General features: G+C 44.1%; 1 protein-coding gene across 1 annotated transcript in view; it reads left to right on the forward strand.

Moving 5' to 3' along the window:
• RASGRF2 (Ras protein specific guanine nucleotide releasing factor 2) overlaps window positions 1-16,157 on the forward strand; it is a 230,024-nt gene that overhangs the window by 200,531 nt on the left and 13,336 nt on the right. Inside the window, 6 exon segments of the mRNA XM_027606459.2 lie at window positions 1,272-1,384; window positions 8,394-8,454; window positions 8,753-8,856; window positions 11,135-11,193; window positions 11,196-11,218; window positions 13,970-14,167. Of these exon segments, the coding sequence (XP_027462260.2) occupies window positions 1,272-1,384; window positions 8,394-8,454; window positions 8,753-8,856; window positions 11,135-11,193; window positions 11,196-11,218; window positions 13,970-14,167 (558 nt within the window).

Here is a 16,157-nt window from a genome sequence, read left to right on the forward strand (position 1 = left end):
TTTCCCCTTGATCCTGGATCTAATCCAGATTCACATGTTGCATCCTTGTGGTTCCTTCGGTGTCCTTTAAACTGGAACTGTTCCAGTTTTTCTTTGTCTTCCAATGCATTAACATTTTTGAAGAGCACAATGCTTCTTCACAATGCAAATGTAAGATGATGCATTTTGGGGAAAAAAATAACTGATGATTTTCACAGAGCATCACATTAGTAGGTACCTGATGTGCGCTTGGTCCGTTATTGGTGATGGTAACGGATCACTTTATTAAGGTGACGTCTGCCAGAGTCTCTCTTTGTAATTAACAAATCATTTCTGGCAGGGGCGGGAGGGTACTCTGACACTATTAATTCTGATTCCCAAAAAATTTCAGCATCTGCTCAGTTGCCTGACCAGTTATTACTGCTTTGGGCAAAGTGGTGATTTTTCTAACTCTTATTTCTTTGCATTTATTAGTTGGAATTCTACTATAAAGAAAAGTTTCTCTTCCACCCTCTTTCTGTATTTATCTTTTTATGTCTTTGTGAGGATCAGTAGGGATTTACAGGTTGTGTTGATTCAGTTGGTTATTACTTATCACTCTCATGATTCATTTTGATGCTCATCTTGTCCCAGCTTTGCCCAGTGGGTGCCCCTTCAATCTCACTCCTGGGCTTGCTTGATGCCCCCATCAGTCTGTTAATGTCATTTATTCTTTAGCCCTTAACATACCTGTATTGAAGTTCTTAGTTCAAGTCACTGCCCAAATGACAGATTTTATTCTTGCAAAAGATCTTTTTTTGAGCTATTGCAATGCCCCAGTTACTGATCTCGGTTCAGTACCACTTACATGGTCCAGTGGGAAACCAGACCATTATTTCAGCCTTTACAATATAGCAGGTTATGGTAGGGGTACCATGGGAGCATCAAAGCAAAGCCCTTTATCCCATTGGATTTAATAAAGAAGCTCCTGGGAGAAAGTTTATCACCTCCTAGACGTGAAAGGTGAGTAGAGGTAAACGTGGGGAGGAGGCACAGTGGTTCAGGCTAAGGGAAGCTTTTATACCTTTGAGGAATTTTCCCAGCCCCCTGGGGGCCTGTCAGAAATACCAACAATAGGACCCCATCCCAAAACAATGAACTCAAGATTTCTGGTGGGAAAAGCAATCCTAGGTTCCATATATTTTAATTTACATACATAGCTTCTAGGGATTTTATCATGAGAAATGGTGTCACGTATCATGGAGCTAAAACCTTCGCAACTAAAACTTCACAAGATGCATTTTATTTTATAGGATTTTGAACTCAACAATGAACTAAAGATGAATGTCCTCAATTTACTAGAAGAAGTTTGCGAGGACCCAGACCTTCTTCCCCAGGAAAGGAAAGCCACGGCGAATATCCTGAGGTAAAATGCAGTTGCAGGGGCCTCCTAATGACATTGGTTGATTCGTGTGATATTCTAGAAAATAAGATCCTATCAGACCAGGAAGATGCATCTTAGACTCCTGGGGGCAGCAAGGAGACTGCTGTCACCACAAAGAGTGACGTATCATCTTCTCTTTTCTGGGGGGCAGGTTGGCGTCTGCGGCCTCAGGCGCAGACTTGGCCTGGGCAGACTTGGCCTGGGCGGACTTGGCCTGGGCGACGTAACTTGCGTGGCATGCAGGAGTGCAGTTTCTCCCATCCATGTGGGCAGACAGTGGCTTCCTGCAGAACCACAAGTGAAAAGGGGGGGTGCCTTGAGGATCCTCTCCTGCATCCCCAGCGGGTACTGCAGAGAGAGGTGGTTTTCCTGCCCTCGGTTCTAGTTGTTGACCATAAGCTCGTGTTTATGAGCAGGGCGGTAGCATTTCTGCACAAGTCCCGTGCTCCTGGTTTGTGGATGTACCACCCTCTAGGAGTTACGTGTTTTCTCCGGCTTGCTTCACCGGTCCTAGACCAGTTTTACTGACAACTTCTCACGTTGGGATTCCCACATCATGTAGGTTGTATAAAAGCTCACAGGTGTGATCAAAGCTTGAACTTTGGGTTTCCCACGAGAGACTGTTTGTGGCTGTCATTACACCCAGCATCCCAGCAGGTAATAAGCTCTCCTATAGCTTCTTGAACTCATGGGTGGATGTTTTTCTAGTCTGCTTTACAGGAGGACTAGACATTTCAGTTACAGTTTCCTCCGACTCATGGCCATCCTACTTAAGGATGGGAAGCCCAGCATCTATCTGCTTCACCTGGTAGCCCTTTACCATTCTGGCTTCTAGTTCCATCTTCATTTATAATCTCTGAAAAGAGTCCTTTCTTTCTTCTAACTTTGACTATATTGTTTCTTTGTTATCCAGAATTCTGTATAGAGGGGAGTCCACCATAGCTCAGTCTACCATGTTTTTGGAAGTCACTCTCTAATGCAGCGATGCCGGATTTTGGTCTAGCATCTTAACAATTGACTCAAAAGTGATTCAGGATCCCATCACCAGACCTTCTTTGGTCTAGGGGCTCTTGCAGGTGGAATGTGTCTGCCCCAAAACAGATATGTTGACATTCTATCCCTGAGTACCTCAAAATGTGATTCTGTTTTAGAAATAGGGTCATTGCAGATGTAATTAATTAAGATGAGGTCATACTGGAGTAGCATGGGCCCCTAATCCAATATAACTGGTGTCCTTACGAGAAGATGGCCATGGGAAGACAGGGAGAGACACAGAGAATGTCATGGGAAGATGGAGCAGAGCCTGGGGTGAGGCAGCTACAAGGCAAGGAATACCATCTGCTCGCAAACCACTGAAAGTTAGAAAGACACAAGGGAGGATTCCTCTACAGGTTTCAGAGGGAACAGGGCCCTGCTGACACCTTGATCTTGAACTCCTAGCCTCCAGAACTCTAAGACAATAAATTTCTGTTGTTTTATGCCACCTAGTTTGTGGTACTTTATTAGAGCAACTCTAGGTAATCTATTAAGGGCCCTCTTCACTTTGTCCACCCTGTGAAGACACCTAAATAAGCTTAGGGCCTCTGTTACTATGTTTATTTTCAGACTTCAAAATCATAAATACATTTTCAGATAAAGCCTGGTTTCAGTTGGATGAGTGGTATGTAAATGATTTCTATTCCTCTTTTCTTTATATAAACAGGTTATTATGCTGTTTGTATTTCAAACGCTGATATTTTGAAACTGCTTTCTAGAAGTTTGTGCCCCCAGGGACATTTGACTGGACAGCCGCCAGGGAAGTGAGGATGTTCAGACTGGGAAAGACTCTCAGGGTTGGCAAATATGAAAGCCCATGTTGCCCATCCCCTCACAACACCCAGACCATACATTACCCATCAATCCTGAGGGCTTTCTGCCAACACTGCTGGGTGAGCTCAGAACTCCGTTGTTAACTGGCATGTCATTAATTGGAGTTGGCCCTTAAGATGTATCCTATTTACCATTCCAGGCCCTTATTATTTATCAGGCTTAAGATGTGCAGATTCTTTTTGTTGAGTAAATGACCTGAGAATTAGAGGTGTGGGATCGATAAGAAATAGAAATTTTAGTAGATGGTACAGCTGGGTGCATGACATGAAGCAGAGTCTGATTCTCACTTTTGCAGGATTCACAGGTATAATCTTGGTTCAGCCACTTACAGCTGTCAAGTTCCTTCATTTATAAAATGAGACTATAAAATGGGTATACACTAACCCATCTCTGTTGATTTCCTCTTATTGAGGGGACGTGGCTTTGTTTTCATCTACTATTGAGTTGTGACGATTATATCAAACAGTATGTACAAAGAGGTTAACACATGCCTGAAACATAAGTAGCACTTGTATTACTGCTACACTTATTATTATTATTATTATTAGCTCTGACAGTAGCTCTTAGGAAAAGTAGTTTCTTCCGACAAGGCAATATGGCATAAGTAAAACCAAGGTAGGTCTTAGTCAAACTCAACTTTCCTTAGGCTTCATCACCTTGTCTATACAAAAGAGATTATAATAACATTAAAAGCCAATTTAATATTGCACAAAGACATGAATGCAATAAAAAATCTTTCAAATGTACACTTCAAGTGGATGAATTATTTGACATGGGAATTATATCTCAATATAGTTGTTACAAAAGAAACTATAGTCCTAACCCACTTGCTATTTAGTAAAAGAAAAAAAGTAAAAAGCAAAACAAAAAAGCAGTTCTACTGATGGGTTGCTCCCAGCTGCCCATCCACACTTCTGATCCCTTGCAGAGTCTTCCCAAAGTGTTCCAAAAGTCCCAAGAAATGTGTGCTCAGGAACAAATCCAGTCATTTTTCTGCTCAGCATCTTTATTCAAGCTCACTGCCCCGGACACAGCTTGAGGGAGAGACCTTATCAGTGCCGCCGTTGTTTCTGTCAAGAATGCTAAACTGACAGTCCTCCAAAGCCACCATTTCCCTATCAAAAAGCTGACAAAGATGCCACCTGCCCCATCCCTGAGCCACAGGGGCCCCAGAGCAGCCTCACTCAATCCAGAGTCTTGGTCTCTCGTGAAAGTAGCTCCTTTGGCTCCTGGGTTCTACATCTTTCACCATAACAATTCAAAATTCACCCACTGAGCCAAGTAGGGAATAGATATTATGTCATCCATTCTCCTACCTCTGACCATCTTTCTTCCCATGAGGCCAAAACAAACAAAAGTCTCTGTTTAGCCCTGAGCATATCAACTAAAGCAGACAGATACCCGTGGGGTCACCAGTGCATTAGCTGAGCAAACAGCCAGACCCTGAGTCCCAGTTGGGTCAGCTGGGTCTCGGAGGCACTAACTTATCTTCCCAACAAGTGAGTGAACAGATTTATGCAAAAAAAAAAAAAAAAAAAAAAACCTGGTGCAAGAAAACTCATGATCTTTGATTGAAGTCCCTCTGCCAAGTCATTCCACCTGCACCAAGTTTAAGGGTCCCTGTGCCAGCACACAAGATTGTGATTATAGGAGGAATAAATGATACATTAATTTATCAGGGTTTTTGCTAACTTATCATACAGATACTTGTGTTTCTATGTACGACATTTACATATTTATACTTTTTAAATCATGTCAGAACGATTAGAAAGTAGAGTAGGAAGTAAGACCTTGATATAACCATCACTGATGGAGTGTCATCATTCATGAAATCTCTTTGTGAAAAAATATCATCATGGAGTATATGAGAAAGAAACAGAAACCAAAAGGATTATTTAATAATTATATGACAATTATATAAAATAGTAATTATGTGGAAAATTACAAAGATGTTTCTGTTAATTTATTTCTTAATTTGGAAACAAACAGGGAATTATTTCCAACCAAAACCAGGAGATTTTAGTACTTAAGATTTCCATGCATTTGTGGACATCTGACTTTTTAAAAAAATATGTCAGAGCATAGGTAGCAATGGGCTCAAGTAAGCCTGGAAGGAAGAAAAGCCATGCCCAAGAAAGCAAAGGATGGTCTGGCAGGTCCGAGCAAGTGAAGCAAAAAGCAGTTAAACCATTCACAAATTGAGGAGGAGCAGAGACGAGGCATAGGCATGGGGCTATGCCAGCTGGTCTCAGTAGCAAGCAGGCAGCCCAGAGAGTGTGGACCAGTCTGTGGACAGAGGCCAATTTCTCTTGGCTTCGTTTTTAAGCCTATCTGATTTCTACTGTTGACAGAGGACTTTTCCCGTCACAGGACTTTGAATAATCCCGTTTCCTTTTAAATGTTTTATTTGGCATTTCATTATAAACGCACAGATACTTAACTGATCATGTCGGCTGGGAGATGTGAGAGAAACCCAAGTATCCTGGAGTGTCCATCAAAGCACAAAGGCAGTCAAAAGACTAGGAGCACATCCATCCTCGATTGGAACTGGGCCAGAGGTAGAGGGGCCTTCCCATCTAAGGCAAAATTTGTGAACATACCTCCCAGTGAATACAGGTTATGGTTGTGAGAGAGAAAAACATATCACATTGTAGTTAAATGTAGCCTTGACATTAGAGATGTATAGGCAGTCAAGCTGTATGAGATAGAAACATGAATGTATTTAAACATATATTACATTTATACAGGAAACTGAAAGCTTCCAATAATAAGCCATTTCTGTCTCACACAGTCTCACAGGGGTAGGTTTATGATGAAGAAATTTAATTAGCATGCATAGTTTTTGTCTTGTTTGTGACTAAAAACCTCTGCTCAAGACTTTTCTATTTCTTTTTTTTAAAAGATTTTATTTATTTATTTGACAGAGAGAGAGGGGGAGTGGAAGAGGGAGAAGCAGGCTTCCTGCTGAGCAGGGAGCCTGATGCGGGGCTCGATGCGGGGCTCGATGTGGGGCTCGATGAGGGGCTTGATGCAGGGCTCAGTCCCAGGACCCTGGGATCATGACCTGAGTCAAAGGCAGACACCTAACGACTGAGCCACCCAGGCACCCCAAGACTTTCCTATTTCTAAAATACCACTTCCTCCCCAACGTTGTCTGACTAGCCGGCTTCTGAATCTATGTAGACATAAATCATGGTAAACAACTAACATGCCATAAAATGAAAAACAAACAAACAAACAATGACTTCATGGGTGGGCAGCTGGAGTGGGTTCGAGTCATAAAAAGGTGACCCACAAACCTCACAAAGCCCCAAGAAGCATCAACAGGCATTTGGGAAAAGAGAAAACATTAGATAATTTAATAAGACCAGAACGCATCTTGGAACATTAGCGTGAGACAACTGGGGAAAGGAACATTTGATAAAAGCTAACTAACTTCTTGACCACTTCTTTCCAGGGAAAAACTATTGCCCAGCCTCATTAAAAAAAAAAAAAAAAAAAAAAATCTTTTCCTTGGGTACACATAGTTATGTGGCCACTGAGCTCTCTACAGGAACCTAGACTACCCTGGAAAGAATGACAAGAGCTTTGGAAAGAGTCCCTTTTATCCCCTATGTGTAATCCTTAAGTGTGATTTAACAGTCTTTGGAGAAAAACTTGTATCTGCTTATTTTTTCCTCACCTTAATCTGCCTTTGATCATCTGATGAATATTTCTTTCCACACTCAAATGATACGGTTCATTGCTAACAAGAGGACAGTCACTCCGTGAATCTAGAAGGAATCTTTATCCTGGTAAACAGCCAAGAGCTTTTGTAAGAGAGGAAGATAGAGGGAAGAGACTGGACTTTTTTGGATGTGATTTGTGCTGGCTCCTTGAAGAGGTGCCTTTATACACCTGCCTGAGACAAGCGAGGGCTCAAGTGACCGAACCCTGGGCAAGTTAGTTCCTTTGAGCTTTGGTTTCCTCATCTGTAAGATGGAGATCAGAATGCTTACTTTGAAGGGATTTTTGATGATACAAGAGAGTGTATGTCAGATGGCTCACACATGGCTGGTGTGTAGTGGGTATACACTAACCCGTCTCTGTTGATTTCCTCTTATTGAGGGGAGGTGGTTTTGTTTTCATCAATTCAGAGCACCGCGGAACATCGCATCATTATTTCTTTGAAAACTACCTTCCTCCAGCAGATAGGCTGTGTGGCTTGGGACTGTTGAAACATTTCGGTACTTTTAAAATGTGATTGTGCCTTCATTTTGGAAAACTTAAAACGCTTGGCCCAGATGGTAAGTTATATAATCTGTATCATTCTCCTGGACTCTGAACTTCCGTTGGACATGAAATATCACTCCCACTCTGAAACCGGCACCCACTTCAGGATTAATTAACTTATGTATTTATTCAGTCAGTCATCACTGGAAAAAAAATATTGAGAGCTGAATAGCTGTGTGTGTGTGTGTGTGTGTGTGTTGGTGTGTGTGTGTGTGTGTGTGTGTGTGTGTGTGTGTGTGGCTATTGCACCAAATGTATCTCAGGAAAGGCCATCTGGGAATCAAGGGAGAAGAGTTAACCTGCTGGCTTCTGCCTGGCATTGTTCAAATTCTTGCCCTCCAGGAACTCGCCTGAGCTTCTGGTCTGTGTGTGTGCAAGGAGGGAGTGGCTCTGCATCTTCTGCCTCAGCATCAGCAGGGCAGGGCCAGGGTAGGGGCTGGAGGAATGTGGATGCGGTGCTCAGGCCTGTTAGGATCCCCAACCGATGGTATTGCGGGACGCCCGAACTCACGGCCCAGATCCTCTCACGGGCCCAGAGCACACCAGCTCCCCCTCAGGCTCACATGAATGGTGGGTGTTATATTTACCACCTTGTATGGAACAAGTTGGCTCCCTGGGATAACCCAGCTCTCCCGATGATCCTCCTGTGCCTTTAACGTGCATGTTTTCCTGTTTCTTCGACTTCCCACCTCCAGCTCATGTCTCTGTAGCCTCTCCAGTGGGAGGCACAGCCTGGTGGACCCAAACCCTCCCGCTTCCCAGTCAGGGAAATCCAAACTGCACATGGTCCTTTCATTCCTGGCATGTCTGTTTTCTTTTCATGGAGGATATTCTGATTTTTCTTTTTTAGGGCCCTTTCACAAGACGATCAAGATGACATCCACCTAAAATTAGAGGATATAATTCAACTGGTAAGTGCAGCCATGGTCTCATCCAGCACAGTTATGTGCAAACTACTTCTCAGAGGTGAGCGGTGTTATGCCCGTAACTGATAACCGGGCGCTTGACTGCAGTTCTTTCAATGAAGCCCGGTGCGATGACCTAAATTCAACTCGGGGGTTAGCAGTTGGTCCAGGCTGTTAATGTTGGCTGATATTTCTGAGCTTTCTGCCATTTTCTTCATAGCTAGAATCTCTGATGGACGTTGTCCTTGAGTGGCTGCGGGCACCTGCTGTCAGTGTGTGTCATTCCCCCCTTCCTCTCTTGCAGACAGACTGTCCGAAGGCTGAGTGCTTTGAGACCTTGTCAGCCATGGAGCTGGCCGAGCAGATCACCCTCCTGGACCACATCGTCTTCAGAAGCATTCCCTATGAGTGAGTGCGGCCCCACAGCTGCAGACCCCCTCAGGCAGGACCTGTGGGCTTAGCGCTGCCATTATTCCTAAGGCAGTTGTGGGTGCACAGAGGTGTGAGTCTTAATCTTACGATGGTTTGGTCCGACGTCAATGCCTTTTGGTCCCAGTTTATGTTAGAAATGTTGATTTGGAAACACCGGGGACTCTCAGGATGGTTACTCTTATGTTTCTTTATGTTCAGCGGTTCCCCCAGAATGTGAATTTCTTTGTACTCTCACATCCTTGCAGTATTGGAACCTCCATATGGCTGCAACCGAGGTTCTCAAACTGCATGGTAATTAAAAATCCTTCAGGAAACTTGTTAAAAATGTACGTTCCTAGGTATCCCCTCCAGAGATTCGGATTCTAGTAGGTTTGAGGTCCAGGAAATGGCATTTTCCATGAGAATCCCAGACACTACTGCGTGATCTAAGACTATACTTTGAGAAGCACTGAGGATGGGTAAAATCTGTAAATTCTGCTACAATTACTCACCTGCTTCCACGAATCAACAAGTATTGCTGAGCTTTGAGACTCTACAACATGTAGATGGATTCCCGAGACGGAGCTTTCCCCGGGGTGTGTGCGGAGCTGACCTGTGCCGCGTCAAGCTGCCCCGTGATGAGTGTCCCTATCACCGCTTCAACCTTCTCACGTAGAGCATGAGGGAGCGCGCTAGCCCCTTCCCGCTGCAACAATCAGGAGCTCCATAAGCAAGGCCTTTGTTTGGACAAATGACAACTGTTGGCCCATGTCCTCGAAAGAGCTAAGTTGAGGGTAAAGGAGGGGCTGGGCAAGAGATACAAATGTGACCCACATTGTAGGTAGAGAAGAGGCCATCATGATGATGGAGGAGTCAGGCGTGGCAGTGGGTGGTCAGAGCTACAGCTACGTTAGAGAGGCGTAAGGGGCAGGGCCAGAAGATGCCCCTGCTGGCTTTTCTATAGGCATTGTATCTTCTCACTCTCCCCGTCTCTACCCATGAGCAAGGTTGGCGGGGAAGAAATGTGGCCTATTGGCCATCCAAATGAACCCAGTGACTACTTGAAGACTTGAGTTAGAAACCACAGTGCCATGGGGCACCTGGGGGGCTCTGTCAGCTAAGCGTCCAACTCTTGATTTTGGCTCAGGTCATGATCTCAGGGTCGTGAGATCAACCCTCACTCCAGGCTCTGCACTGGGCATGGAGCCTGCTTGAGATTCTCTCTCTCTCTCCCTCTGCCCCTCCCCAACTTGCACTCTTTCTCTCTCTCTCCCTCTAAGGAAAAAAAAAAAAACCCACAGTGTCTAGTGCAGTGGGGATTCAGTGGGGGAGATGAACATGACCTCTGTGGAGGAAGGGAAAGAGCAAAGGCCAAACCCCTATGGTCAGTCTCTTCCTGGGATTCTCCCTTCCTCTCCTCTCCTCCCTGCTGGCTTGGACATCAACCCATTATTTTCATCTGTGGAACTCCCACACCTTTATATCCAGCAGCCTTGCAGGAACTTAGAGGAACAAAAAACCTTTTGCAGGGACTCACTCACATTTCTGGATTAAGACCGTGTCAGAGTAATTTCAATTCAGGTTATTTTTTCATGTCTATACAAAACAGTTCTCTATGTACCAACTTGCCTGTCCGTTGCTTGCTGTGGTCTGGTGGGCTGCTCATGAGTGAAGTGAGGGAACAGGGATGTTATTCAGAAGATAGACCTTCCAGCAGGCTGAGCTCCTACCACTGTTAATGCCTTCCCCATATGAAGTGGAAACAACAGTGTTACACGCCTTCCCCATGTGTCCTGTTCTGGGCTCTGGGGAGAGCAAAGGAAAATCCCTGCTCGTGGATTTGACATCGTCCTAGAGAATATCAGAGCAAAGTGGAGGAACACATGTTGTTTGTGATTAACATGTTTGGTAGTGATGGATTTTTCAGTCCTTCTGCTAAGGCTTAAAATTTTTTTAAGCTGATCCAGGGAAAATAATTTGGTTCCTGAATTAGTACTTAATGTCTTTATTCTTCTTGTGTTGGTCATTGTGTTCCCATTTCAGAGAAGCCTTTATCATGATCCTAGTAAGGACAAAGTTCCAAACATTTATAAGAGAAAGGTGGAAATTGAAAAATCTTTTTCTTTTTGGCATCGAGTGGCAAAATACTAGAGATGAGCCAAAATTCATTTGAGATGGTCAAATTTAATGCAAATAATATTCATACTCATTGTTCAGGATCATAGACACCATTTTAAAAACTTAATTGGTTTTCTGTTCTGTTTTGAACTTACAGAGAATTTCTTGGGCAGGGGTGGATGAAGCTGGATAAAAATGAAAGAACACCTTACATTATGAAACCAGCCAACACTTCAATGATGTGAGTAACCATAAAAATAAAACCTGGGCATGTTATAGGGAGCTGAGTATCAGGGTCTTAAGACTCCTTCTCTAAAATAAAGCAAGTGTGCCCCCCACTTTTTAAACAAAACTGAGGAAAGGTTTAAAAAAAAAAAAAAAAGCTTAAATCTTCTCTAAGAGCTCATAGTGATGTAATAACTTCCAGTTAACTTCCGGACATAAGAGATTCACTTCTGATGGTACCCAAGTCTGGTAAGTCCTCAATAATGCATAGATTGTGGCTATTATTGTTATCATAATCATCATTACTTCGTGGTCATACATTGACGAGTTGTATTAGCACATGTGTCACTGGTCCCGGTGGTGCTGGTGACAGTAAGTTTGGATTGGTACAAATCATCCTCATTATTACTGAGCATTCAGTGCATATGCATTCCAGGGTTGGAAGGGACCCCTTTGAGCATAATTACAGTGTTACCACAACTGTGCACAATGGTGACCAGCTGTTGGTCCATCTCCCTGCTCCGCTTTTCTCCAGCAGTAGGATGGAGTTGCCTTTATACCCACCAACTCCTAATTGGTTTTGTTCTAATGATTTTCATCCTTTGGCGGAACCACATATGTGGGAGCATCTTCAGGCCTATCTAGGCAGTTCTACGAAAAGACAATAAAAGGAATAATGATGATGTTAAAAAAGAGAAAAAAAGACTATGAAGTTCCCTGTAGGTAAATTAATAAGTCATTCAGCCTCACAATACAAAACCACAGTGTAGATTCCCAAGACAGTGCTTTGTGCAGGGTACCTGCAGAGTACGTATATACCCAGTGAAGGTTATCACATGGGGAACATCCATGCCACCGCTGCCTAGAGGACGGGCCACATGACCTCTCTAGGCTACTCTCTGAGAAGCAGAGCCCCTGCTGCAGAAAACCAGCTTCTGTTGTCTGTGCCATGCACACACTTGGGTATAATGAACACGCAAATGAGCAGTTCCATCCCAGGTTCCAGACCCTCACGTCTCCACTCGGATGACGGCTTGCACTGTGCATTCTTCAACAGATTGCAAGTGGAGTTTCTTATCGTTAGTACTCCCCAGACCTGCCAAGCCTCCTTCTTCATCTTATGCTCTGTCCTTAGTCTTGCGTAGTGGCCCAGACCGCACGCTCACTCACCCAAACACAGACTCTAGAGGTCATCTCTGACTCGTCTGTCACCCACCCCACCTCACTCGCCAATATATAAATCTACATATGTCCCGGACCTTTTCCCCCCTACTTTCCTACTGCCATTACCTTAATTTGACCTTTCATCCTTTTCTCGGGGAGCTCCTACCTCACTACCCCCACTGTCCTCTCCTTGCCCCCAAACCCATTCTTTACACAGTTGTCACAGAAATAACTTTTCTGAAAGACCAATCTAATTATATCCCTTTCATGACAAAATTCTGTCAGCGGCTTCCTCTCACCTTCAAGATCCAGTCCCTGCTGCTCAACGTGGCCTACAAGAGCCCTGCATACTGGGCATCTGTGTCTCTCTCGTGGCTTCCCTGGGCTCCTCAGATGACTGCCAGAGCCTCTGTTACACCAGGCCTTCTACCTCTGTCCCTTTTCAAATGTTCTCCTCCTTTGATGGAAAGCAGTGGCTAACTCCTTCTCACCCTTTAGGACTCGCAGCAGGATGACCTCTTTCTGGATGCCTCTTCTCTACTAGGCCAGATAACCCCCTGCTACCTCCGTGTCCTCAAACCCCTCCATACAGACTTAGCTTTGCCTCTCACTGTGTGATATTTACTTGTTTGTCTCTGCCTCCCTTCACCTTTCTGCCTAACTAGGCTCAGTGCCTTGAGGTCAGGGATGCTGAATTATTTGTTTTTCCTGTTCTTACAACCTAAATGAATGCCACGTCCATTCTGGGTGCTCAGTACAAAGTAATTTTTTAATGACTATGTACAGTGATAATTCTGAGACACTCTGAGATCTAAAATACCTATGGAATAGTCAGAGAATCGGTGCACTCACCAGATTGAGCGTATGGATGTAAGATTACAGACCTTGCATTCCCTTCGTTAGTAATCAATCCTAAACTGTCCTTTCTATATTCTAAGCGTTGAGCTGCGCCAACTGCCTCTTTTTCTCTTGGTTTCAACTAATAGCATTACAGTACTTACCCTTGAAACACTATAGGTCCTGTTCACTCTGGTGGGAAAAAACCCAGCGAGATAAGAAGGAATAAATGTTCTCTCCTCCCCTGTCCCTAAATGTGTCCGGCTTGAGGGCTGATCAGGTTAGAGTTTGATTTGATTGGGGGTAAATGTCTTTTCTTTTTCTGTGGTACCTGGGGCTTCCTGGTCCCCCACCTGTCAGGGGCGAAGGAGCATGTGGAGAGGCCCCAAGGAGTGAAACCCATCATCAGCAAAGGTTGCCATTCTTCAGGAATTAGCTCATTCTTTTCCATTTCCTCAATAGTTACCGGAAGTAACTCCTTCATCAAAAGTACTGATTAAAAAAAAATGACCTGTTCCCTCAACACATTGATTGCAAACAATCCCTCTGTTCACTGTGAGGATGAACAGGTTCCCATTGGTTTCTTGCTATTATTATTACTACACACTGTAGTCTTTTCGGAAGGTTGGTCTCTGAATGTGGACTTTGATCTCCATGTCCCTCGGCACTCTACTTTCCCGGCATTTCTATGGGGGATCCAGGCGCTGTGCCTGAATGCGTTTCTTTGGCTCTTAGCTGGCCTCTCTTGGCTTTTCCGTTGTCTCAGATGAGTAACCTGGTGGCGTCCCAGATAATGAATTATGCCGATGTCAGCTCCCGCACCGTCGCGATAGAGAAGTGGGTGGCCGTGGCGGACATTTGCCGATGCCTGCACAACTACAATGGCGTCCTGGAGATCACCTCAGCCTTAAACAGAAGTGCCATCTACAGGCTGAAGAAAACCTGGGCCAAGGTGTCCAAGCAGGTGAGCAGCAGTGTGCCACACAGCCCGCTGCTGAGAGTACAAGCCGGGAGCCCAGAGCCCAGATGAAATATTACTCATTAGGAAATAATTAACTGAATCGAGCAGCTCAGTTGCCAAAGAAAGGTGCCAACGTGGGTAATTACTGCGCTCTTACCACTTAATTGATTCCACTCGTGCGCACTTCTAATTGGTTAGTTTAAGAAAAGCAAATACGACCCCATAGCATTCATTACAACATATTCGGGCCCAACTTCAGACGGTGCGGTTGACAGTCAGGAGTTGTTTCCTAAATTATTTAGAGAAGGCATGTTGATTCCAAGTGAACACAGCAGTGTCTCACGGACCAGTTCTTTCTCCCCAAAGTAAGCATATAAATGCCCTAGGGCTTCAACTTTCGCTTTTTTTTTTTTTTTTTTTTTTTTGTCATTTATGTAATAACCTTTTGGCATAAAGACTTAGGTGTGCCGGAAACTTTCACAGTTTTCTTTTAATTGGACTCAGCTTGTTCATGCCTATTATTTTCATTCGATATTTTCAAGATTCAAATGAGATCACAATCTCCCCGCTGCCCTTTCTCCTGGCCTTCTCCCTGGGTGTGGGTAGGTGTTGCAGAGGGCTCCTCTGGGCTTCTGGGAGGCCGTGTACACCCGCTGGTCTCCTGTTGCGGTCTTCTGCTAGTTGGTCCCCAGGTGCAGGCCACCGTGAATTGCCCGTGTGTGGTGTATGTGTGGTCTGCCTGGCCTGCCCAGGAACAGGGGGGCTTAGCTGACCTCACCTCCCCTTTAGCCCTCGTTGGCTCCCACTGGCCCCTCTCCTACAGGCTGCCCTGTCCCTCGTGATCCCTGGTGTGCATGCTAACTCTTCATTAGTAGATTAACTACCCTGGCCCTCTTAAAGGGCGGTGGGGGGATTTTCCAGACTCCTCCAAGTCCTCCTGGTGCCAGAGGCAAATTCTTTTGTCTGTGATCAAAGCCTGGACCTTGCAAACAAAAACCACAGCTTTTTAAGTACTGTTTAAAAAAAAAAAAAAAAAAGCAAACACTTTTTATGTTGAGATCATGTAGGTTCACGTACAGTTTGGAAGACATAATAGAAATCCCCTGTACCCTACACCTAGTGCCCCCCATTGTAACCTCTGGTGTAGCTGAAAACATATCCCAACCACAAAGTTAACATTGGTAACATCCACTAACCTTATTCAGACGATCTGTTTTACATATATGCTCGTCTGGGCCTGTGTGTATTTACTTTTATGCACTTTCATTACCCCTGCAGTCCAGCTACAACACAGTGCTGTGACCAGGATCCCTCCTGCCACGCTTTTCATAGCCATAGCTGCTTCCTCCCTGCCCCCTCCCTAACTCTGGCAACCAAAAACCTGTTTCCCATCTCTATAAAATTTTGTCATTTCAAGGACATTATATAAATGGAATCATATGGTAGATGACATTTTGAGATTACCCTTTTAAAAATCCCCTTGAGATCCATTCATGTATCAATACTTTGTTTCTTTTTATTGCTAAGTAGTACTTGTGGTATAAATAGAGGACATTTCCCCGTTCACCCCTTGAAGAACATCTGGGTTGTTTTCAGTTTGGGGCTGTTACACATAAAGCTGCTGTGCATATTCACGTATAGGTTTTGTGTGACTGTAAGTTTTCTTTTCTCTGGGATAAATGCCCAAGAGTGCAAATGCTGGATCACATAGCGATTGCGCGTTTGGTTGAATAAGAAACTGTCGAATTCTTTTCCGGAGTGGCTGTACCATTTTATACTTGTATCAGCAAAGTATGAACGAACGGTTTTTCCAAATTCCTGCCCGCATTTGGTGTTATCACTATTTTTTATTTTAGCCATTTTGATATCTCATTATTGTTTTAATTTGCGTTTTCCTAATGGCTAATGATGTTAAATATCTTTTCATATGCTGATTTGCCATCTGTTTATCCTCTTTAATGAAATGTCTGCAGCTCATTTTTTGACTGGATTT

The sequence above is a fragment of the Zalophus californianus genome, chromosome 5 (assembly GCF_009762305.2).
Source record: "Zalophus californianus isolate mZalCal1 chromosome 5, mZalCal1.pri.v2, whole genome shotgun sequence".
Taxonomy (NCBI): domain Eukaryota; kingdom Metazoa; phylum Chordata; class Mammalia; order Carnivora; family Otariidae; genus Zalophus; species Zalophus californianus.